The 26,585-nt window shown below is 40.9% G+C and overlaps 1 protein-coding gene across 1 annotated transcript in view; it reads right to left on the minus strand.

Annotated features, from left to right (window-relative positions):
* Positions 1-26,585, minus strand: part of SH3BP5 (SH3 domain binding protein 5) — a 114,059-nt gene that overhangs the window by 68,372 nt on the left and 19,102 nt on the right. The window contains exon 2 of the mRNA XM_082258747.1: positions 5,776-5,838. Within this exon, the coding sequence (XP_082114873.1) occupies positions 5,776-5,838 (63 nt within the window). The remainder of the gene's footprint in view (positions 1-5,775; positions 5,839-26,585) is intronic.

Here is a 26,585-nt window from a genome sequence, read left to right on the forward strand (position 1 = left end):
ATGTTTGATTGGCAAAGAACTTGCAGTATTTTATCATGTATGCAGTAAAGGATACTGCTATTATAGATGCTAATGCATACATGGAATAATATAGATTAGAGCTGGGAACTTTTTGGTTGAGGTGCAAATCCTCTACTATTAAGCTCTTTAAATGTCTGCTCCTCTGCTGCCCTCAGTCCTGGTGACCAGCCTCTGGTATAAGGCTCCTAAACACGGAGGCTTGGTCAAAAACCTGGTCTCCTGGAGCTCTCATGACTTTGTAGCTAGGTCATTGCCCACCTCCAAACAACTAAAACCTGAACGTAAAATGGAGAATAAGCTAAAGTACTGTATATAAATATATCAACCAGTACACAACTAGTATCTTATTTTGGTATGAATTAAACCTATTTATATTAGGTGTATACGAGGCTGTGCAAAAAAAAAAAAAAAAACAACATGACAAAAACATTAATAGTGTGTATATATATATTTTACTGGTCTATATGAACTTGCCTGGGTACTTTTCTGGGAAAGTACTACAGTTTTACACAAAGTTTCCTCTTTCATTTTTAAGAAGTAAAGACATTCTATCACAAGGGGAATCTCACGGCCCTCTAGCTAAACATCTGCAAACACTCAGGTTTGAGAGACATACATATTTATGGAGGCAGAGGATGATCACAATTTAGAATGTTACAAACTAGTTTTTCTAATGCATTAGCACTGGCTGATAAAGAATGCTCTGTAAAAGTCGGTTTTGGATCTGCCATCTCCCAAGCCTCCATATTGGTAAGCTAGGCTGCCTATCACATTTTAGGACCAATAAGAGGCTCAGGAAGCAAAAAAGAGGATGGAGAGTAACAGGAACTCAAGATGAAATTATAATTTTAGCTGCCCATATATTTGGGTCTGCTGATCTTCTTGATATGCAATTTTTCTAAATGGCTGCATTACCATTCCCTACAGACAATTGGTCGGGAGAGTTAATTGGCCGTCACCTAATCATAACTGCAGCTAAAAAAGCTCCTAGCAGATATAAAGAACGTGTAGCTAGAGGTTGCTGCACATACATTCAACAGCATGCAAAACCTTCTCTATAGCCAAACAATGCCCTTTAGAACTTGGGTAAAGCTCTGGCACAGTGATCACTTAGGCCATTCCTCCCTGCCATCTATTACACATCCTAATGGCTAGTTAGGCAGCATTATAGCAATCAGCCAACAGAAATGTGTGGGAGTAGGTACTGTAAGCTCGGTCACCTGCCATAGATGAGTTTTGTCCATTCAGATTGGCTTGGCATAAATATGAGGGGCAATAAATGCTATGGATACCTAGGGTCACTTTTAATAATACTGTCACAAGTCTCGGCATGCTGGTTAATAGATCCAGATATAGGCAGCAAAAGTTATATATGCTCTTGCTGTAAAAATGTAAATGGCCCTCAACACCATTCAAACCTTCCTATTGGTACTAATGTAACCAATAGGGTGATTTAGGAGGCAGAAGGGGAAAAAAAAGAAAACTTATAATTAGATCTGCAAATCATCTAGCAGCCTCTCTCTCTCCAAAACCACTGATCATTTTAACATACAGATTTCAGGCTATTATATATATCACACATATACATACATACATACATACATACATACACACACACACTGCAATTTTTTCATCATATTCTAAATTTAAGTTCTCCAAGTTCATGACCACTTTACTGTAGGCAAAGTTACCTTTCCATTATAAGCATGATAATTCTTAGGGTAGATCTTGTTAAAATAAATGAATGGATAATACGTATTAAACATACTGACTTGTCTGGAACTTTGTTCAAGAGATTATCTGTTGAACAAGAAAGACAAAAGGAAAAACACAATACAAGCTAAACACAGAACAGCTACTCCTCCTAAATAAAACTCTTTGTATCTCGCTTCATCAGCTATGATTAGCCTAAACAAAGCGATGCATGACTTTCCCTGAGGCTGTTCCAGGGCATAAAATGTTTTATGAACAAAGCCTCTGAGATTATTTTATATCAAATTAAACTTTACTGTCCTTCGTAGCTGACGTACATTGGCTGGTTATATTGTTTTTCATGCAAAGTGTAAACAGATAAAAGCTTAAAAAGAATACAAGGAATGCACACAGACCTGTAGAATTAGCAAAATATTAATAGGAAAGTCAATCATTTTACATGTTAACTAGCACCTGCCATGAAGTAGAATTAAAGTTTCTCTAGGAGGGACAGACATACATACATACATACATACATACATACATATTGCATCGGTGGATAGATATTCTTACATTTATATTTTCTCCCATTTAATATCAATCAATATTTAATATCAGATCAATATTTAAAATACAGTTATGGTCATATTTAGGATAGTTTTCAATTAATATTAAAAATTTTGAGATAGGTTTACTATATGCTGTAAAAGGATCAAATAAATCCCACCTTAAGTGGATTACGAATGACAAAATGGACAGCAATGGGCATTGTAAACTAGAACACATCTCAAAAAAAAAAAAAAAAACAGTATATGCCAAACGTGCACAAATTAAATAATAAAGAGCTTAAACATTAAAGTGAATAAGGTGTATTATAATATAACATATATAACATAAAGTCCATTAGTGAAATGGTGTCAAATCACAAAAAAGTCCTTGAAATGAGTGACGACGGACACACAAACGAGTGGTGTCCATGTATCACTCATGCTCCCCCCTGTGTAGTTGCACTCACCAGATGGATCTTCCCATTCAAGGGGTAGCTTGCATTCACAGTAACAATGACTGTGGGTTTTCCCACAAGTGCCTCTCTGTTTCCTTAACATACTTTTCCTAAGTGGTAATATGTAAAAGTAATAGGAGCTTCTATAGTGTGAATACCGTAAACTTTATTTATTTAAAAAGATAAATATTGCACTTACACCAAGATAGAAAACAATCGGAGTTCGTACATATGAAAGACCAGGAAGTCCGGAGCTCCCTGAGCTCCACAGACTCAAACCATATGTGACGCAATGATGCTCTAGCTCCACCTTACGTGTTTCATCACTCAAGACGTCACCAGGGGGCCGCTTCTGTTGACGTCTTGAGTGAGGCGGAGCTAGAGCATCATTGCATCAAATTCGGTTTGAGTCTGGAACGCAGGGAGCTCTGAACTTCGTGGTCTTTCATGTATATGAACGATTGTCTTCCATCTTGATATTAGTGCTATATATATATTATACACACATACACACACACATATACAGTGCTTTGCGAAAGTATTCGGCCCCCTTGAACTTTGCGACCTTTTGCCACATTTCAGGCTTCAAACATAAAGATATGGAACGATCCGGGAGAGGACACGCAGACTATGCCCTGCCAAAGCATGCCCCTTTGCAGTGATTGGAATTTTGTGTTACTTCTCTTTCTCTGAGCTCTGATGTTCACGTTACAGTTGGCTGCAAGAGGTTTTTACCACATCAAATGCAGTATTACACTATGTCTGTCCCCCTTTGGTTTTTATCTATAACCGTGTTGGAGTTGAGATCTGGAGTGTCCATATTCGCTGCTGATCTATATGGAATCCATTGTGGTCGGTGAATCCAGCTGGGACATTCTACAAATATCCCCTTAAGCCTGTATGACCCATATGCTATATGGTATCTGGGTCCTATCCATCTGGTGAGCGCAATCCACTTATCTTCATTGGTGTTGGGATTTGCTGCACATTACGATCACATTATCCTTTTTTGGACTTATTTCATCACAATTATTCACTTGGGATTTCTTTGATGGACTGTTTATGTTTGGACTTTTATGTATTATTTGTTTATACATATTCATCAATACCAGCGCTGCACATTTCTTTCTATTTTTGTACTATTGGTCACTTTTTTGTCTAGTGATTAGTGCTAGCTGCTTTTTCACTCATTAGGTAGCGCAGTATTTTCTTGCTCCCCCATAAAGATATAAAACTGTAATTTTTTGTGAAGAATCAACAACAAGTGGGACACAATCATGAAGTGGAACGAAATTTATTGGATATTTCAAACTTTGTTAACAAATAAAAAACTGAAAAATTGGGTGTGCAAAATTATTCAGCCCCTTTACTTTCAGTGCAGCAAACTCTCTCCAGAAGTTCAGTGAGGATCTCTGAATGATCCAATGTTGACCTAAATGACTAATGATGATAAATAGAATCCACCTGTGTGTAATCAAGTCTCCGTATAAATGCACCTGCACTGTGATAGTCTCAGAGGTCTGATTAAAGAGCAGAGAGCATCATGAAGAACAAGGAACACACCAGGCAGGTCCAAGATACTGTTGTGGAGAAGTTTAAAGCCGGATTTGGATATATAAAGATTTCCCAAGCCTTAAACATCCCAAGGAGCACTGTGCAAGCGATTATATTGAAATGGAAGGAGTATCAGACCACTGCAAATCTTCGAATACCTGGCCGTCCCTCTAAACTTTGAGCTCATACAAGGAGAAGACTGATCAGAGATGCAGCCAAGAGGCCCATGATCACTCTGGATGAGCTGCAGAGATCTACAGCTGAGGTGGGAGACTCTGTCCATAGGACAACAATCAGTCGTATACTGCACAAATCTGGCCTTTATGGAAGAGTGGCAAGAAGAAAGCCATTTCTTAAAGATATCCATAAAAAGTGTAGTTTAAAGTTTGCCACAAGCCAGCTGGGAGACACACCAAACATGTGGAAGAAGGAAGCTCTGGTCAGATGAAACCAAAATCGAACTTTTTGGCAACAATGCAAAACATTATGTTTGGCGTAAAAGCAACACAGCTCACCACCCTAAACACACCATCCCCACTGTCAAACATGGTGGTGGCAGCATCATGGTTTGGGCCTGCTTTTCTTCAGCAGGGACAGGGAAGATGGTTAAAATTGATGGGAAGATGGATGGAGCCAAATACAGGACCATTCGGGAAGAAAACCTGATGGAGTCTGCAAAAGACCTGAGACTGGGACGGAGATTTGTCTTCCAACAAGACAATGATCCAAAACATAAAGAAAAATCTACAATGGAATGGTTCACAAATAAACATATCCAGGTGTTAGAATGGCCAAGTCAAAGTCCAGACCTGAATCCAATCGAGAATCTGTGGAAAGAACTGAAAACTGCTGTTCACCATCGCTCTCCATCCAACCTCACTGAGCTCAAGCTGTTTTTCAAGGAGGAATGCGCAAAAAATTCAGTCTCTCGATGTGCAAAACTGATAGAGACATACCCCAAGCGACTTACAGCTGTAATCGCAGCAAAAGGTGGCGCTACAAAGTATTAACTTAAGGGGGCTGAATAATTTTGCACGCCCAATTTTTCAGTTATTTGTTAAAAAAGTTTGAAATATCCCATAAATCCCCTGTCAGAACACAATAGAACAGCAAGGGAGATTGCTGTACTAACATCGGTTAGTACAGCGGCTCCTACCTGAGCATTTGGTAATTAACAAAAATAAATAAAAAATACTAGTAAATGGGTCAATTTATACAAATTTGGAGAAAACAGGCACAGAAGCAGGGTTAATGTTTACAATGGCCAATTACATTCAATTTTCATTCTCTTGGATTGGATACCATGGGAAATTTCTATTTTCGGCTGACATGATGTGAATGTAAGAGGACTAGTCACTTTGCAGTACAATATCTGCCATGCTGAAAATGCCTCTGCCTGCTGAAAGTGAAGACATACAGTACAAGATTCATTACGATTAGTGGTATCATCAGAATTTGATCTTACTGCAACTAGCTGTGAGCACACAGATACACATTAGACTTACCTCAAGCTCAATTTCCCTCCGGTTGATGTCATCTGTGGACTGGTTAAGCTTCTCTAGTTCTCCCTATATAAAAGAAAAATGGGAAAAGTCAGGTCAAAAACATACTGACTAAACAAATGTAAAAATTAAAAAAAAAAAAAAAAAAAATCATCAGTAAGGAGATTCTAAATCACTGGTTCTTAAAGTATTGCTAAACCCAGAACCCTGCATTCACTATATTTGGTCTTCCACAGTACACATAAAATGGAAATGCATTTATTATTTCAGTAAATATAAACTGCTAAATAACTTTTCTCATCAGCAGTATATAGCAGTCGTGTGACTTCTATCAGTGCCTGGTTAAAGCTTGTAGGAGGAGTTTCCACATAATCGTTCTTACAGGCGGCGGGAGGCTTCTACCGACTCGTCTGTGCGATCGGCGAGCCAGAGAAGGAATCCGGCGCCGGTGTAAGTAAACTGTAGAGAATAATGAGGACCAGATGGTCCTTGGCAGTCTCTATGACTCAGAGGCCCGGGCGGGACATTATGACGTCACGCCCAGCCTGGCCGTTGTCAATACTGCCGTAATCTCGGCTGGATAGCCGAGATCCGTTTTTTCTTTTATTTCAAGCTCTTCAGCCTGTAGGAGAGATCTGAGGTCTTATTGACTCCAGATCTCTCCATAAAGAGGACTTGTCATGCATTATAAAAATTAAAGGAAAGTAGAAAAATAAAAATATAAAAATAAAATAAACAAAAAAATTAAATAAAATTAAAGTGCCCCCGTCCCCACACGCAGAAGCGAACGCATACGTACCTCGTGGCCACATATGTACACAGCATTCAATCCATACATGTGAGGTATCGCCACGAACAGTAGAGAAAGAGCAACAATTCTAGCCTGAGACCTCCACTGTAACCCTAAACTGCTAACCTGTAAACATTTTTAAAATGTTGCTTATGGAGATTTTGAAGTACCGAAGTTACTCCATTCCACGAGTGTGTGCAATTTTAAAGCGTGACATGTTAGGTATCTATTTACTTGGCGTAACATCATCTTTCACATTATACAAAAAAATTGGGCTAACTTTAGTGATTTTTTTTATTTTTAATATATAAAACAGTTTTTTTTTCCCCCCCCAAAAAAAAAATTAGTTTGAAAAATTGCTGCGCAAATATCATGCGATATAAAAAAGCTGCAATGACCGCCATTTTATTCCCTAGCGTCTAAAAAAACAAAATCTATATACACATACACACACACACACACACACACACACACACACATATATATATATATATATATATATATATATATATATATATATATATATATATATATATATATATATACACAGTGGGTACAGAAAGTATTCAGACCCCCTTAAATTTTTCACTCTTTGTTATATTGCAGCCATTTGCTAAAATCATTTAAGTTCATTCTTCTTCCTCATGAATGTACACATAGCACCCCATACTGACAGAAAAACACAGAATTGTTGCAGATTTATTAAAAAAGAAAAACTGAAATATCACATGGTCCTAAGTATTCAGACCCTTTGCTTTGACACTCATATTTAACTCAGGTGCTTTCCATTTCTTCTGATCATCCTTGAGATGGTTCTACACCTTCATTTGAGTCCAGCTGCGTTTGATTATACTGATTGGACTTGATTAGGAAAGCCACACACCTGTCTATATAAGACCTTCCAGATCACAATGCATGTCAGAGCAAATGAGAATCATGAGGTCAAAGGAACTGCCTGAAGAGCTCAGAGACAGAATTATGGCAAGGCACAGATCTGGCCAAGGTTACAAAAAGATTTCTGCTGCACTTAGGGTTCCTAAGATCACAGTGGCCTCCATAATCCTCAAATGGAAGACGTTTGGGACGACCAGAACCCTTCCTAGAGCTGGCCGTCCGGCCAAACTGAGCTATCGGGGGAGAAGAGCCTTGGTGAGAGAGGTAAAGAAGAACCCAAAGATCACTGTGGCTGAGCTCCAGAGATGCAGTCAGGAGATGGGAGAAAGTTGTAGAAAGTCAACCATCACTGCAGCCCTCCACCAGTCGGGGCTTTATGGCAGAGTGGCCCGACGGAAGCCTCTCCTCAGTGTAAGACACATGAAAGCCCGCATGGAGTTTGCTAAAAAAACACCTGAAGGACTCCAAGATGGTGAGAAATAAGATTCTCTGGTCTGATGAGACCAAAATAGAACTTTTTGGCCTTAATTCTAAGCGGTATGTGTGGAGAAAACCAGGCACTGCTCATCACCTGTCCAATACAGTCCCAACAGTGAAGCATGGTGGTGGCAGCATCATGCTGTGGGGGTGTTTTTCAGCTGCAGGGACAGGACGACTGGTTGCAATCGAGGGAAAGATGAATGCTGCCAAGTACAGGGATATCCTGGACAAAAACCTTCTCCAGAGTGCTCTGGACCTCAGACTGGGCCGAAGGTTTACCTTCCAACAAGACAATGACCCTAAGCACACAGCTAAAATAACGAAGGAGTGGCTTCACAACAACTCCGTGACTGTTCTTGAATGGCCCAGCCAGAGCCCTGACTTAAACCCAATTGAGCATCTCTGGAGAGACCTAAAAATGGCTGTCCACCAACGTTTACCATCCAACCTGACAGAACTGGAGAGGATCTGCAAGGAGGAATGGCAGAGGATCCCCAAATCCAGGTGTGAAAGACTTGTTGCATCTTTCCCAAAAATACTCCTGGCTGTATTAGATCAAAAGGGGGCTTCTACTAAATACTGAGCAAAGGGTCTGAATACTTAGGACCATGTGATATTTCAGTTTTTCTTTTTTAATAAATCTGCAACAATGTCAACAATTCTGTGTTTTTCTGTCAGTATGGGGTGCTATGTGTACATTCATGAGGAAGAAGAATGAACTTAAATGATTTTAGCAAATGGCTGCAATATAACAGAGTGAAAAATTTAAGGGCGTCTGAATACTTTCCGTACCCACTGTATATATATATATATATATATATATATATATATATATATATATATATATATATATATATGAAAAATATGTTTGGGGGTTCTGAGTAATTTTCTAGCTAAAAAAAAATGATGATTTTTACATGTAGGAGCGCAGTGCCAGAATTGGCCCGGTATGGAAGTGGTTAAATAAGTAGCCAAGCGACTTAGAAAATCTGTATGTTTGCTGTACTGTTAAAGAATGGCAAAACTTCAAAATATACTGTATATACAAAGTACATACACTGTAAATGTACACAAACACAAAGAAAAAAAGCACCAAGTAATCTTGTCTTTGTGTAAAATATTCTCACTTAACTGCAACATAAGAAAAAAAAAAAAAATTAACAAAATACAACTTCAGCTAATGGTGTTTGGTTTCATACAAGTCATTTCCTGTAACATATAACATGTGTGTTGAAAACTGCGACTGGAATGTTAAGTAAAAACAGAAAATGTGGATCTAATTACAGGAATTCTCTGCTGATGTCTCAGCACTGCCCTTTGTCCCATAATATCTAATCCTAAAAACAACAAACCAAAACTATGGTCAAGAACATAGAGAAAGTCACTGTTCTGTGAATATTCCTGCAGATAAAGATTCTAAAAAACACAAGAAACGCTACTGGACCCATTTCTGACAAAGCGTGCTGGAAGCTGACGCTTTACCTAGTTTACAGTACAGTGTATTTGTTGACTGAAAACAGAACAGGCCTTAGGCCTGCCATACACAGTTTGAATCTCTGCCGATTCTAACTGTTAATGGGCAGGCTGAATTTAATCTAGTTGATCGATCGATCCACTTGGGTACAACCAGCCTGCCAGATTGTCTTGCGATTATCTTCAGACGGCTTCCACATTTCACATTCACAGTTAGAATTTAATTTGTTCTAGAGAAATTTTCTAACCTGCTCCTTTAAAATGTTCTCGCCACGATGGTGAAAACGAATGTAGATTTGACCCCACTAGCATTTAGAAACCGAACAAATGTTTCAAATTTTTTTCTACAAAAAGCAACTGTTGGCCAGTCTAAGGCCTCGAACACACAGGGCATATCGAGGTGTAGCCCATGTAAGAGTCATGTTTACCTGCAGGGGAATACACAGGTGTTCCATGCATCCGCATGCAGGTAGTCCTGTTGATGTCAACTGGGATGCAGTGGCTGCACGGTTGTGGCCGCTGGTCCCAATATGTCATCTGCGTGGGTGTGGTGCACGGCGCTGAAGGCATGTGGATGGGGCCTTCTCGCCCTGCACGTGGGGGTACCTTTCTTGTGTGCACGCTCAGCTATGCCCAGGATCAGGGAGGCCAAGTTCATGGTAAAGTCAACATTAAGGCAGAACCCCAGCTTAGGGATGATTCGTATACTGCATGCGGCTGTGAAGCAACGTACTGTCCCCTTCTGTGTAGCACTTGTACATTAGTGCTACACACCTCTCTTCCAGAACGTGGCATTTAGAGGGGGACACCGCTGGGCCCATGTCCCGCTCCACCAGTCCAATTTTCCTCTGCCACCTCACTCCCAGTGACAGTATAGGGTTCCACACTAAGCGCGGACCTCATGCATGTGCTTATTTAACTCATTTATCTCCCCCATACTATTTGGCTAGGTTCATGGGTTCAGTCTTGACTGCTTTTAGGGAACTGAATGCTAGGGAGGGAGCCAGAATCGACCCCCTCGCTACCAAAAGGACCTGTCACCCATGCCTGGTACACCTCCTTGTCTTGCTGCTATTACATTCCCACCAGTCCCTGGTTACCCACAGCAAATACATCCCTCCCACAATTACTTTTTTAATTAACCCTTCATTGTGGCCGTCCATTCCTTCCTCTTGGACCCTGTATGCTTTACAGGTCCTGCTTTTCTAGATACACCATGTACCGCTATGCGCCCCTTTATAAATAACTTCAGACCATGTTTTATGAATGGTTAACAGTTTTACTTCTCATGCTGCCTAACTATCCAGACTATCCAGTTCTAGGCTGCCCAGGCATACCTTTCCAGGTAATAATCTAGCCTTCATTTATATGCAACACAGGGTGGAGGGCAGGATCCAGAATAGCCCGGGAAAAATGCAGAATCTGCATTAACCCTTCCCTACACGGGCAGCCCAGCACTAATGTTGGCACCTGCCTACACGCAGACAGTGAGAGTTCAGGATCAGAAATATGCACCAGCACCCACATGGATGTCAATGCTGGGAGCAGTGGCCATGTCCACCATTAATATCAAGGGGACTGCCTGCACAGGAATGCGCAGAATGCCTGTGCATCCCCCGTGTGGAGAAAAAGGTTCCTCGCATGGGCACGCATTGATAAGCCCCGTATGAACAAGGCCTTACACTTGAATTAAAAAAAAAAATAAAAATACACAAAGGCAATAACAAGATTCTTAAAGACATTAGATCGTTGTATACATTGGTAGCAGATAATAGTTGAGACCTTGAAAGGGTATGTGGATGTGCTGGAGGGCCTATAACAATTCACACGCTTTTCAAGCTTTGGTTGTGGGGTACTGTGCCCACTCTTCAAGCGGGTTGGCTTGGGCTTGAGTAGTCCCCCCCCCTTTTACGATACCTTTCAAGGGCTTTTTCTAACTCTTATACTCCCCTTAATTTTCACTTGCCTTAGGCTTACATAGTCAATTGGCAAAAGTGTGCCGGTGCCATAACAATAAAAGTTGGAAATATTCCATTGCAGCAGTGTTTACCGCCTCAATGAAAAGCGATCCACAATAGATTGCTTTTCAGGACCGTGAAAAAGGTTTGCAGGCATTCAGGATGTGATACTGCCACTTTCTGATGCCTTTTTTTTTTGTTTTTTATTGCAGAACTGCAGTTCTATTCACTTACATAGGAGACTTTGACAGGTGGTAATGCAAACCTGTCAAACTTGGCATGTCACGTTAAATGCAGCAGCTATTGTTCTCTTCTTAACATTCATAAATCCCTAATGTTGGACACCCTGAGTTCCTCCCTGGTCAATCGGATACAATTTTCCATGGGCTGAGCCAGGGGTTATGAGAACATTGAACTTATCAGCCCATGAGTTAAACAAGTTCCTTTTTTTCTAAGGCTTACAATGTCCCTAAGCTTAGTGCTTGCCGCCAATACCAATTATCCTATTTCCTGCACTCCCTACTTAAACCTCTATCGTTGTTACAAACTTCTAGTGACTGAACACTCACAAGCTGACCCTGGATTTATTACTAAATTGGAGAAGATCCTGGAATTCAACTTTAACGATCAAGTTTTTGGCCATATGCAATATGACTGTTTTACATTTCCACACTTCTGTTGCTTTAAGGGAAGAGGAAATGATTACTTTTTTACCCAGGGATGTGCTTTAAATGGGTAAAATTCCATACATTTACTGACTTCAGCATTTAGGAAATAGGAGATTTCCTACATGAAAATGACAATACCCAACTGATTGACAGACACACTGTGTTCTTTTCTGCTTAGACTGAAGAAAGGTAATCATCGTCAGAAAAATTCAGTAGCAAAACCTCTTTATATCTTTGCAATGATGACCTAAAATGCAAGAATAATCCTAAATGTGTGCTATAAAAATACTTACTAGATCTATATAACATTTCTTCAAAAACTAAAACCTGCAGTAATAAAAAATGATTTAAAATGCTAAATATTAGAGCAGTCAATGTAAAAAAAAAAAAAAAAAGAGCATATACAATGTCTACACTTAAGATGCTGCCGAAGATGCCAAAATTCAAGCTGTGGGTGGCTCTGTTGGTAACACCCAGATTAAGAAAAGTTAATTTAAAAAATTGAATAAACCTGGTGAAAACAGTATCTAATCAAACACAGACATTGGGGTTGACTTACTAAAGCTGGAGAGTGCTTCTAGGTTTTATTGCCAAAGCTTCATTAAACAATCTGAGGTTAGAAGCTTATTGACAACCATGCACAGCTGCACCAGATTCTGTGTGCACCAGTTTTAGTAAATCTACCCAATTGCTTGGGTATTCTCACAGCCGCAAGGTGGTGCAGCTGTCAGAATACAATAGCCAGCAATGGAGATTCCTCCATCCACATCATGTGTGGATGGAGAAAATCTTAAAGCGGAGTTCCGGCCTCGGGGGTCAAATTTAGATAAAAATACCCCCGGAACAGTCAGGGCTAGTACATTCCACAATGGATAGCCTCTGAACTGTCCTGGGTCGCACTTACCTGTAAGAAGAAATACTTACCTTGAAACGTTAGGCCGCGGCCTGCCGAGGGAGGAAGTGGAAGGAAGGTGAGTATATTTTCTTCAATATCAAGGTAAGTGACCAAAAAAAAAAAAAAAAAAATTTGGGAGTATCCATTTCTTTTTCAGGTGGCCCTTAGCAGGTGGATGGCCCAAAAATCGATTTTTTCGATTTTGAGGCTGGAACTCCACTTTAACATGCATGGCTAGCATTCACAAGAAATTCATATTTAAATACAAGAAAGCAGATTCAAAACATATGCTCCAAACCACTTAAACATTTTGCACTAAGGCCTAGTTCACATTGTTTTTTTTGTAATCTTAGTTTGTCAAAGATAGTCTGAAGAGCATCAGCAAACATCTGCAAAAGCATTCAAAACATATTAGGAAGTTTTCTTAGAAGTGCTTACAGCAACCTACACATGAGTTTTTTTTTTTTTTTTTTTTTTTATATTTCTTTATTAAATTTTCCAGGTAAAAAATTATTTACAACACTCCAATCGCTGGAGAATTTTTTCATATACATTTTACACATATTACCTTTTATCCCTTTTTTTTCCCCCCCTCCCTTCCTTATCCCTCCCCCCCCCCCCCCCGTCTCTTCTTATCATTCGACTCCTATTATTTCTCTGTATTCCCTTGTGTCCTTAAACTCTTGCCACTCATCCCAAATCTCCTCTTCATTCCCCTGTTCTTCCTCCTCCCAGGTCCTCAGCTGCTCCAACTTTCTTATTTTCTCTACTTTTAACAGCCATTCTTTCCTGGAGGGGGCCTCTTCTTTTTGCCAATTAAAGGGAATCAAGCTCTTAGCTGAGTTTAATAAGTGAGGGAGTAATGTTTTTTTATATTGTTTCACTGACATATGGGTTCCATGAAACATGCATTTCCAAGGATCCAAGGGAATATCTATTTTAGTAATTTTACTTATTAATTCTATAACTTCACTCCAGAATACTTTAATTTTTGGGCACTCCCACCATATATGGGCTATAGTCCCTACCATCTGACATCCCCTCCAGCAAAGTCTTGAACTCTCTACCTGAATTCTTCCCATCTTATCAGGAGTGTTGTACCACCTTGTGATCAATTTATAGTTCATCTCCTCCGTGTTGGTGTCTATCGCGGATTTATGTACTAATTGAAGGCTCTTATCCCACTGTTTGTTGTTACTACACGGGCCGAGGTCTCTTTCCCATTTTTCTTTTAATGTTATTCCTCTCTCTTTTGTTATTGTTAATAGTATTTTATACACATTCGAAATATTGTTTATTATCTTATCTTTAAGACATAATTGCTCAAGAGGGCGGAGGTCGTTTTTATCTCTCAATGGCTGCGGTAGTGACAATGTGAAGTGCTTTAGTTGGATATACCTCCACTCATTTATCTTCCAGTTTTCTTTCCTTTGTTTCAGCTCCGCCAAGGTTATAATTTTCCCCTTCTCTACTATATCCCCTAATTGTGCTTCTCCTTCTTCTATCCATTTACCCAATTCCTTCTCTTCCCCTGGTGCAAAAAATTTTGTGCCCTGTAACGGGATAAATGGTGAATTGTGTTTCCAATTTTCTTTTTTATGTATATTATCCCAAACCTTAATAGCATGTCTTGTGATTATATGCGTGTTAGTGTCCAGATTTCTAAACCTCTCAGGTATCCATATAACTTTTGCTAGGTGTGTACCACTCATCGTGCTTTCTATTACCACCCAATTTCTATCATTATTTTTTTTTGTCCATTCTATCACCCTTGTGAGTATTGCTGCAAAATAATAATTTTTAAAGTCGGGTAGGGCTAGTCCCCCTTGTCCCTTACCTTTACATAGTGTAGTGTACTTTACCCTTGGCTTTTTGTATTTCCAAATAAAGCGGGATATTAATCTTTTCAGTGTTTTAAAAAATACTTGAGGTAATGAAATCGGAATCATCTGGAATTTATATATAATTTTTGGCAGGATTATCATTTTTATCGTATTTATTCTCCCTATCCAGGAAAAAATTCTCGGAGATAATCTATTTAATTCTGATCTTACTTCATTCAGAAGTTCTAGAAAATTTGTTTTGTAGAGTTTTTCTGGAGTTGGGGTTAATTTTATCCCTAAGTATTTAATCTCATCTTTTCTCCAGTTGAACTGAAATTCTTTTTTTAACATCTCCTCTTCTTGTTTAGGGATATTAATATTTAATATTTCTGATTTTTTTTGATTAATTTTTAAATTGGATAGTTCTCCATATTGTTTCATTATTTTAATTATGTTGGGCAAAGTAATCCTCGGATTACTTATGTAAAGCAGGATATCATCTGCAAAGGCAGATACCTTATGCTCCACTTGTCCCACCTTTATGCCCCCGATGTCCACACTATTTCTAATAGTTGCCAGTAGTGATTCCAAAGATAAGACAAATAACATCGGAGACAAGGGACATCCTTGTCTTGTTCCATTGAGCATTTTAAACGAGTCTGACAAAGTTCCATTGACCTTTACCTTTGCAGTTGGTTGATTATACAAAGTTTTGATCCAGGCTAACATTCTAGGTTTTATTCCCAACTCCACTAGGGTGTTTATCATGAACTCCCAGTCTACCCTGTCAAATGCTTTTTCCGCATCTATTGACAGAAGTAGACTGGGAGCTCTGCTTTTTACCATATGGTCTATCAACAGTATAGTTTTTATCCCATTGTCCCGTCCCTGTCTCCCCGGGATGAATCCTACTTGATCATTGTGTATCCACTCCCCCATTAGGTTCTTCATTCTAGTGGCCAAAATTTTTGTGAATAATTTAGTATCAACATTAAGTAGGGAGATGGGTCTAAAACTAGAACATAGTACCGGGTCTTTTCCCTCTTTCCGTATAACTGTGATTGATGCTGACAGGGCCTCTCTACTCATCTCGTACTGAGTCCCTATTCCGTTTATATATTCTTTAAATCTTGGGATTAAAATGTCCTTAAATTTTTTATAATAACCTATGGTAAACCCATCCGGTCCTGGGCTTTTACCTAGACTCGTTTCTTTAATAGCTCTCTCTATTTCTTGTTCTGAGATTGGTCTTTCTAGGAATGTTAACTTTTCCTCATCTATCTTTGTCAATCCTGCGTCTACAAGGTATTTTTTGATTTTCTCCCTCCTTTCTGTTTCATTCCCCTGTATCTCACCTTTCTTTACTGCATACAGATTTGCGTAGTAGTTTTGGAATTCTTTGGCTATTCCTGTCGTTGTTTGAATTATTTCCCCATTTTTATTTTTAATTTTATCTACAAAATTTTTTCCTTTCTTCTTTTTCAGGATTTTTGCTAGGTTTTTCCCAACCTTATTACTTTCAATGTATTTTTCTTTTATGCATCTTTTCATTTCCTGCTTTATTTCCTGTTCTAGTAGATCTTTCAATTCTTCTCTCTTCACCTCAAGTAAATTATTTATTAATATATCTTGTGTATTTTTATGTTTTTGCTCTAATTGATGTACTTCTGTCATTAGCCTAATCTTATCTTTTATTCTTTCTTTTTTCCTTTGGGTCCCCTTTGAGATAAATATGCCCCTCATATAAGCCTTATGAGCTTCCCATACCATGTCTTTTGGTGCATCTTTTGTATCGTTTATTTGAAAATAGAATTCCAACTCTTTCACTATTTCTTTTTCCCACTTTTTATCTCCAAAAATCTCCTCATTTATTTTCCAAGCATCCATCCTAGGCCGCTCTTTCGCCATTTTTATTTTTACCATAATGGGGGTATGGTCCGACCAAGTCTTGACCCCAATCTCAGCCTCGCTTACCCTTTCGATCCACCTATGTTCGATTAGTATATAATCCAATCTTGAGTATGTTCCATGTACACTTGAGTAACATGTATAATCTCTATCTTTCGGATGGAGAATTCTCCAAATATCTGCCAGTTGATTTGTAAATAATTTTTCCTTTATTTTCTTTGCCTGTACTTTATTTATCCGTAGGGTTTTTGATGTGGTATCTACTTTAGGGTCGAGGCAGAGATTGAGGTCCCCTGCCAGTATGACTCCTCCTTTTTTAAACTCCATTAATTTTCCCAGTACTTTACCTAGGAAGTCTACTTGTCTCTCATTAGGGCTATATATATTTACTAGGGTCAAATCTTCATCTCCTATTTTTCCTCTTAGAAAGAGGTATCTTCCCTCTGGGTCTACCATTCTCGACTCGAGAGCAAATCCAAGGTCCCTAGAGATGCCAATGGCTACTCCCTTGGACTTCCTCCCGGGTGAGTCCGCGTAATACCAGGTAGGATGGCTCTTAGAATATAATCTAATATTAGTTGCATGAGATAAATGAGTCTCCTGTAAGAATGTCAGATCTGCCTTCAAATAACTAATTTCTTTTAAAATTTTTTTCCTTTTTTCTGGAGAGTTTAAACCTCGGACATTGTAAGATAATATGTTAACTATAACCATTGTTTCTTAATCTTCATTACTGTCTTTCTCTATCATCTCTTCAACTCTAAGGTGGCCATAAAAACTGTTCAACCAACACCAGGGATCCCTAAGAGATGGCATTAATCCCTCTGATTTTTCTTGTCTTTTGGGTTCTCTTAATTCTTGTATTTTCTTATAGGAGACGTTTTGATCTATTGACTTCTTTTTCCCTCTTTCTTCCCCTTTCCTCTTCCCACCCCTACCCTCCCCTCCCCCAACTATTCCCGGTCCCTCCATCAGGGTTGTCGATTCTCCTTCCTCCCTTTCCAATCGACTTGTGGCCGAGGTCGAGCTCTGCTAGTGGTCACCGTTCCCTCCCATCTTCCCTACCGTAGGGTCTAATGGTGACGGCCCGCTGATCTCCATAGGGCCACCTGTTTTTTATTCTTACTTGCTCCTCCTCCCCTCCTCCCCTTCTTCCGCCAGCCCTCCCCCCCTCCCCCAATCCCCCCGGTCCCCCCAGTCCCTTTTCATCCTTTTGTTTTCATCTTTTTCTTCTGTTTCCACTGATTCAATTCTCCTTCATCAACTTCTTCCTCTGGGCACTCCTGGTCTGTCCAGCCTGGAATATCTATGAGTGGGATTTTTACTGCTTCACAAAAGTCTTTGGTTTCCTCTGGGTATCTAAGTAGTACTGTCCTCCCATCTCTTCTCACTCCTAAGCCTGCAGGGAAGTTCCAAAAGTATTGTATATCTTTTTTCTTTAATATTTCTACCATTGGTCTAAGAATGCGTTTTCTGTTAATTGTCTCTTTTGCCAGGTCTGGGAAAATCTGAATGTCCTCCCCGTCCTATTTTAATTCCGGTCTACTTCTCATTTTCTCCCAGATCTGGGCCCTTGTCTCGTATTTATGGAATCTTGCAATCACATCTCTTGTTTTCTCTTTTGGTAGATTGGTTGGTTTACGCAACCTATGAATTCTCTCAAACTCAATTTTATCTGTGGTCGCCTTTCCCAGCAGAGGGTTAAATAACTTCTCCAGGGTTTCTTCTAATTTTTCTGTTGGCCCTTTCTCTGGTAATCCTCTTATTCTCAGATTTTTTCTACGATTTCTATTCTCCTGATCTTCGATTTTGTATAACATATTTCTCTGCTCCATTTTCATTTTTCTCATTTGTTCTTTTAGTTCTTTTCCTTGGGACTCCACCTTCTCTTCTATTTCTTCTACTCTGCCCAGAATATGCCCAAAGTCGACGTGTAAGGTAGCCATCTCGGCTTTGATGGATCTTTCAAGGCTGGCAAACATTTCCCGCATTTCTGATTTTGATGGTGGATAATCTTTTTCATTGAATTCATCTTCTCTATTCATGTCTCCATCCTCTATTGTTATACTGCTTTCTCTTGACACTTGTAGGCTTTCTTCTCCACTTACTCCTATATGCTTTTGATTCTTAATTTTCTTGATTCCCTCTGTATTTTGTTTGGGTCTAACAACCGGTTGATCCTCTTGCTGTGTGTTTTGATCTTTTCCCTCAGATGTCATGTATTTTTTAATTGTTCCTGGGCTTGCTGTAGTTTTTGGAGGTTTCCCTGCCACTTCCTTTGCCGGTTTACCTCTCATTGTGGATTCGGCTCTGGGGAATAAGCCCTCAGTATAGCTTCCTCTTATGTCTCAGTATGAACTAAATATCATATATATCATTCAGTGATTCAGGTAAGAGAGGTCCCACACTTTTTGCACGACAGTCTCCCTAGTTCTTAAGCTATAGACTCACGCATGATAATATAGCTGTGCTACCAGGGGAAGCAGTTTGTTGAAATCAAACGTATGAAAACCCTGGTGGTTTCCCCTCTCACTCAAGCACTCAGACTCCCGCACATCTCTCAATGCGCGCAAGCAAGATCTGAGGGGCCTCCGCACTCACCCAAGTGAGTAGAGTCTCGCACTTTTTCCAGGGCCGTTCAACTGGCTCCTAAGCATACACTCGTAAATAAATACTGTAGCAGTGCTTTCTGAGAAAGCTAGTATTTGAGATTGGTCATATAGGAATTCTGGGGGGTTTCCCCTCTCATTCAAACAGGCAGAGTCCCGAACCTTTTCAACACAAACCCACCTTCTCTTAAGCCTTATACTCTTAGATGACAATATGTCTTTGCTTTCAGAGAGGGCCGGTATATTATATCCAATGAAGGAGGATTCTAGGGGGTTTCCCCCCTCCCTAAGTAAGCAGAGTCCCACACATTTTTTCCAAACAGTCCCAACAATTCTTAAGCTATACACTCATGAAAGATAATCTAGCAGTACTTCCAAGGAGGGCTGATATTGAAATCCTGTGCAATAAGTCCTGGGGGGTTTCCCCTCTACCATAAGTAAGCAGTGTCCCGCACAATTTTCAGAACCATCCCCCTGAATCATTAAACTGTAAACTCATAGATGAAAATATACAGATGCTTTCACAAAGGTCTGGGAATGAGATCAGGTGTAGTGCAATTCTATAGGGGTTTCCCCTCATACTTTGGTAAACAGATTCCCGCACATTTTTTCTCAACAGTCTCGTTGACTCTTAAGCTATATACTCCTGGGTGATAATTTAACAGTGCTTCAAGGAAGGCTGATTTTAGGATCCAACGCAGGGGGGTTCTAGGGGATTTCCCCTCTCGCTTAAATAAGCATAGTCCCGCACTATTTTCAGATAAGTCCCTCTGTTCTATTAAACTGCATGCTCATAGATGATAATAAGACAGTGCTTTTTAAGAAGAGCTAATGTTGAGAAATAAACGTACAACCTCTCTGGGGGGTTTCCCTCGCACTCAAGCAAGCAGGGTCCCACACCACTTTTCCATCACAGTCACATTAGCTCTTAAGTTATATAAGTAAGCAGAGTCCCACACATTTTTTCCAAACAGTCCCGACAATTCTTAAGCTATACACTCATGAAAGATAATCCAGCAGTACTTTCAAGGAGGGCTGATATTGAGATCATGTGGAATAGAATCCTGGGGGGTTTCCCCTCTACCATAAGTAAGCAGCGTCCCGCACAATTTTCAGAACCATCCCTCTGACTCATTAACCTATAAACTCATAGATGAAAATATACTGATACTTTCACAAAGGACTAGGAATGAGATCAAATGTAGTGCAATTCTATAGGGGTTTCCCCTCATACTTTGGTAAACAGAGTCCCGCACATTTTTTCTCAACAGTCTCATTGACTCTTTAAGCTATATACTCCTGGGTGATAATTTAACAGTGCTTCAAGGAAGGTTGATTTTATGATCCAACGCAGGGGGGTTCTAGGGGATTTCCCCTCTCGCTTAAATAAGCATAGTCCCGCACTTTTTTCAGATTAGTCCCTCTGTTCTATTAAGCTACATACTCATAGATGATAATAAGACAGTGCTTTTTAAGAAGAGCTGATGTTAAAAAATAAACGTACAACCTCTCTGGGGGTTTCTCTCGCACTCAAGCAAGCAGGGTCCCACACCATTTTTCCATCACAGTCACATTAGCTCTTAATTTATACACTCCAAAATGATGATAGTATTTTTAAGAAAGACTGTTTTGATATCGTTCATATGAAAATTCTGGGGGGTTTCCCCTCTCACCAGTCCCCTTCGGCTAATCTGTGGCGTCCCTTGTAGAGTGGTATGGTGGGGATGATTACGATATCCAATGTTGCTGGGTCTCTCCAGACTGGATCCCTCCAGCACTGGCCCCTCGACGGTGTTCACTCCAATCAAACCTTCTCTCCTGATCCTGGACGCCGGCTCTCCCAGCTTCTCAGCAGCTCCTGCACTCGGCGGCCACCTCTCCAATACACAGCCGATTCCAGTCTCCCGGAGGGACCCAGGGTGCTCGTTCTCCCTCCTCCAAGCCTCAGGGGGGGTCGGCAACCAGGACCGGGTCGGGGCCTCCGGGTAGCGGGGTGGGTGGGGGGGCAGCGGGATCCAGCTAGGCAGGCATCGAGGCTAGGTGAGAGAGCATTCCCTCACATCTCTCTGGGCGGTGGCTCAGAGACTCAGCAGGCCGTCGGGATCAGCTCCATTAGCAGGCTCCTCCCTCCATCAGCTCGTACACATGAGTTTTGATGTAGACTATAGATTGTTAAAGGGAAGTGGTGATTGAAACGTTAAGCACACATTCAGGATTGTCAAATCCTTATAAAACTTGAGCTAAAAGAGCAAAAAGGTATGCAAGACAAAACAACAGGTTCACCTAACTGCCATCCCTTCCCATCTGCTCCCCTACCTTTACATTCCCTCTCCTTTCCTTCCCTTCCAACAAGACTGTGCTTGGTTGTTCAGGGACCCAGCGATGTGATATGGAGAGAGACTTCAGTCCCATGTAACCTCAGTCATAACTTTTAACTCAAAGAAACCCTATAAACAGATGTCAGGTTTCAGGGAACCCCCACTAAAATTATTAGACCGGATGCTCTTGATACATTACCTTGATTTACATCTTGTTCACCTAATAAATCATGAAAAACCTTTGAATAATAATAACGACCAGAAAATACACACCATGAAAATTGTAGTGACCCCTCACATTGGTGGTCAGCATGCAAGTGACCCCTCACATTGGTGGTCAGCATACAAGTGACCCCTCACATTGGTGGTCAGCATGCAAGTGACCCCTCACATTGGTGGTCAGCATGCAAGTGACCCCTCACATTGGTGGTCAGCATGCAAGTGACCCCTCACATTGGTGGTCAGCATACAAGTGACCCCTCACACTGGTGGTCAGCATACAAGTGACCCCTCACACTGGTGGTCAGCATACAAGTGACCCCTCACACTGGTGGTCAGCATACAAGTGACCCCTCACACTGGTGGTCAGCATACAAGTGACCCCTCACACTGGTGGTCAGCATACAAGTGACCCCTCACACTGGTGGTCAGCATACAAGTGACCCCTCACACTGGTGGTCAGCATACAAGTGACCCCTCACATTGGTGGTCAGCATACAAGTGACCCCTCACATTGGTGGTCAGCATACAAGTGACCCCTCACATTGGTGGTCAGCATACAAGTGACCCCTCACATTGGTGGTCAGCATACAAGTGACCCCTCACACTGGTGGTCAGCATACAAGTGACCCCTCACACTGGTGGTCAGCATACAAGTGACCCCTCACACTGGTGGTCAGCATACAAGTGACCCCTCACATTGGTGGTCAGCATACAAGTGACCCCTCACACTGGTGGTCAGCATACAAGTGACCCCTCACATTGGTGGTCAGCATACAAGTGTGACCCCTCACATTGGTGGTCAGCAAAGAAGAGCTTCCCCCCTCCCCATTGATGGTCAGTGTAGGCAGGAGATCAATCTGCCTCTACTCTCTTCTGAGGAGCCCCCATGGTTCCATGGAATCCTCGTTGAGAAAGGCTGTTCTATAGAGGCTTCATGTTGTAATAAGCTAAATATTTACATTCTTAGCCAAATCAGTCATGGAATGAAGAGATAATTGCAACATGATTTATTAAATACAAGTCTTTTTTTGTAGTAATGCCTGTTGGCAACAATCCCATAGATAAAAACTGAGCTGTGTCCTATACACTGATACCAGTAATCATGGCTTACAAAGATAGAAAAAAGGAGAAGAAATACAAACCACCCAGTACAGGTAGTTGCTTACAAATTCATTTGGTTGAGCAACTGACAACTGTAAAGGAACAGCGTGGGCCTCCTTTAAATGACTCTGCCATCGACTTTAAAACCTTGCAGGTAAAAGCACAGAAAGGTATTTTAAATGCATGCGTTTTTCTTTCTAAAACATATTTTGTATTTACGTGCAAAGTGCCTCCAAACCTCCTAGAAAATCAGACTTCTTCCGGAGAGTCAATTACCTAGCAAAGACCAACAATTTGCACATCAAGTAAAAAGAAAAGCAAGAAATGAACGGAGGGCCGGCATGACTAAAGGGTCGTGGGATATACACATATACACACACACACACACACACGATTGTAATTGGTTTAGGAAGGGGAGTAGGTAAGGGATGGGAAGAGTTGCCGGGGGTGGATAGTGCAGAAGAGAGGGCAGATCCTCAGTTGAAGGGAGATCGGCCATGGGAAAAAAACTCCTCCCCCCCCCCTTTTATTGAGCACTTTATTGGGATTGGGGGATTGGGTTGCTTGTTATCAAGCGAATGGCGGGGTTCAAGGTCCTTGTAATTTACTGAGGGCACTAAAAATGTACTTGGTAGGGACCCGTCTGAGGTACGGATCCCAGTTGTTATAATCGAGGTATCTGCGGCCGATTGTCTCCGAGTCGGTGGTGTTGCGGCTGGAGGCCTGTAGTAGGTCACAGGTATTTCTTCTTGTGAGTGAGGCCTATGAGGACCTTGAGGCTCCAGTTCTACTGTATTTACATTGTTATGTTTTATGTTATTTATTGGTTAATAAAAGGCTGCTTTGGCCATTAACTCCAGTTGGTTGTCAGCTTGGTTATTAAAGCGTTAGAGGGAGTGGTATTGGTCAAAGTAGAAGGTTACAAGACATCTTTAGTACCCTAGTCATGGTCCTCGCCTGTTCTAGGAATGTCTATTTACTCTCTGTACTGGATCAACTCCTCTACCCCCATCTTCACTCCCCAGATGACTTTTTATATAGCTGCTAGATGAAGAGCGAAGGGAAATACTATAGAATATCACTTGACCTGGTACTGCTGCCATCACATCCAAGATAGTGGCACCCAGCAGTAGTCTGAGGGCTTTTGGATGTCTACACAAGAAAGGCTTTTATAGGATTGTAACAAGCCTAAATGTTAATTGCACATACAATTTTATGGGAAGATGGTTGATAAAATTAATGGCTAGGGAACTGAGTCTTTTAGAATGTTCATCCTTTAACATGACAAGACTTTTTCTAGAATGTGGATCTGGAAAAACTCTTTTCCAAAAGGTAACTAATGCATTGAGCTGTTGCAAGGCTTAGTATGGCTGCTCATCTTGTTTGCTGCTTCTTGAGGCCCCTTTCTACCCTTCAGTACAATAGGTACTCAAACTCAGAATACACACAGAGCAAACCCAATGCAGAGCTGGGAAACTGTAGTAAAATTCAAAAACATTTAATAATAACATGCCCAGTGGAGAGTAATGCAAGGGATGTAATAGACAGCATTGTGTTGGTCACTAGCATTTTTCTCTCTCTATTGTAGGGAACTTGCACTTTGCACTCACAAGGGACACAGTTGAACTCACAAACACACACACACACACACACACACACACACACAGAAGACCGCTCAGTTGCGAGTCCAACAATCAGAGGTCGGGTGCACGTCAGACCCGCAATCCCGGCAGCTGTAAACTTTAGAAGTAGAGGACTGCACTCCGACTTGAAAAATTTGATAATTTATTGATGAATCCATAAATCCATAGTAGACAAAATTATCAGAGACAGGAGACAAGACATAGTTGACGCGTTTCACGAAATCAAATTTGCTTAATCATAACGAAGTTAGCTTACACAGTTGAACTCAACTATGTCCGAGTTTGATTGTCCCCCTTTCCTCAATGCACTCACACTGGGCTACAAGCACAAATTTCCTGGAACACTTACATCATCACATTTGCCAGCCAGACTACAGAGATTCCCACTTCAAGGCTCAGTGATTTAGTTCTGTGCCCAAGCACAGTTAGCATTTACAATGAAGCGAAGCGAACCGAACCGGTCCGGTCCAAAAGTCAGCCATGCCCAGGACCACCTCTTCCAATTGGTCCCAGGCACACTACATTTACGGTCCACCCACAGAGGGCACGGTTGAACTAACAATGCTGTGTATGATTGTCTGCTCACCCCTTGTCTGCACTCACGCTGGGCTATATTCAAGTGTATCTGGGCACACTTACAGTACATCACAACCTCTGCCCACCATATCACAGCGATCCCTGCTTCTGTGCTCAGCATTCAATGAAGAGCTCTGTGCCCACCCCCCCCCCCCCCCCCCAAACACTTACCCAAGTCCTGTATCAACCCAGCGCTGTGCTTGTCTGCAATTGTATTCTCTGTTTTGGCTCCTACTGTTGTCAGTCAAATCCTGTGAGCAGGGGGCGGGGCCAAGCCACGCTGTGTGTGTCTATTGAAGCCAGCCTGCATGTCTGCTCCCAAAGCAAGTAGCTTGCTATGGGGCAGACATTAAGAGGAGTCGTCGAGGTTTCCAGTGGGGGCCCTAGAAAAGGAGGTTCAGAGCCACTCTGTGCAATACCATTGTACAGAGCAGATGAACAGAACAGGTTTATTATTTTAATAAAAGAAAATGTACCTTTACCCACAATTTGAAGCACTCACACTACACAAAAGAATCGGATCTAAGGGATGTACCATGTCCAGGCTCGGTTAAAAGTACCTGTGTGGGTGCACCCTAAAATGTTCTTGGGGTTGGTTCAGAGAGCTCACACTACACAAATGACACTACACAAATGAAAACAGACCAAGGATGTGAACCGTGCCTGGGCAAGGGCAAAACCTAATGTTAACAATTTTACTACTGCAGCGCAGAACATATAGGGAATGGGGAACCTGAATGTAGCAGGCCCTATACCAGTGAAAAATACCAACCTTTAGTACAGCCTATTTCAACCAGGGTGCCCAGGCACCCTGGGTGCCTTCAGGGGTGCCTTGGCAAATTGCACAAAAATTGCATTAAGTTAGCAGGTGGATCAAGTTTGCCTTTAAGTTACATAAAGCCACGGGTTTTCATTGTGCACCATTACAACCTTTCAGTTGCCAACATCCTTACAACCAATGACGTCATCGTTTGAGAAGCAAGATGTCCTTGCTCCTCTCTGGGGTTACATTTACTGAGTGAGGGAGAGAAACAGAGAGAAGAGAAACTCTGGAATACTAGTCAATAATACCAGTGTGTAAAAGGTGTACAATTTGCTTTAGAAGAATAAATAATTTGCAACATCGGGTGTCCTATGTGTGTGGATATTGCTTCATTATGTAAAACTATCAGTTTCATTTTTAACACTTTAGAATGGGGTGCAGAATTTTAAAAGGGTTCCTTGACTGAAAAAAGGTTGAGAAACGCTGCTTTCGTACATATTACCATTTATTTTAAGCAACTTTCACTTTCAAAACCACAAAAATGGGTCATCTTAGTTGTCTCTTGAAATACATTTTTTAGCAAGAGGATTAACTTCCTGTAACTGCCATAAAATCTCTGGTTTAACACTGTGACAGTATAATTACTATTTTAATAATGTACTATAAAGCATTCTAATCTGAAGACATCCTGC

This window comes from Pelophylax lessonae (genome assembly GCF_965119305.1).
Source record: "Pelophylax lessonae genome assembly, chromosome: 5".
Lineage (NCBI taxonomy): Eukaryota > Metazoa > Chordata > Amphibia > Anura > Ranidae > Pelophylax > Pelophylax lessonae.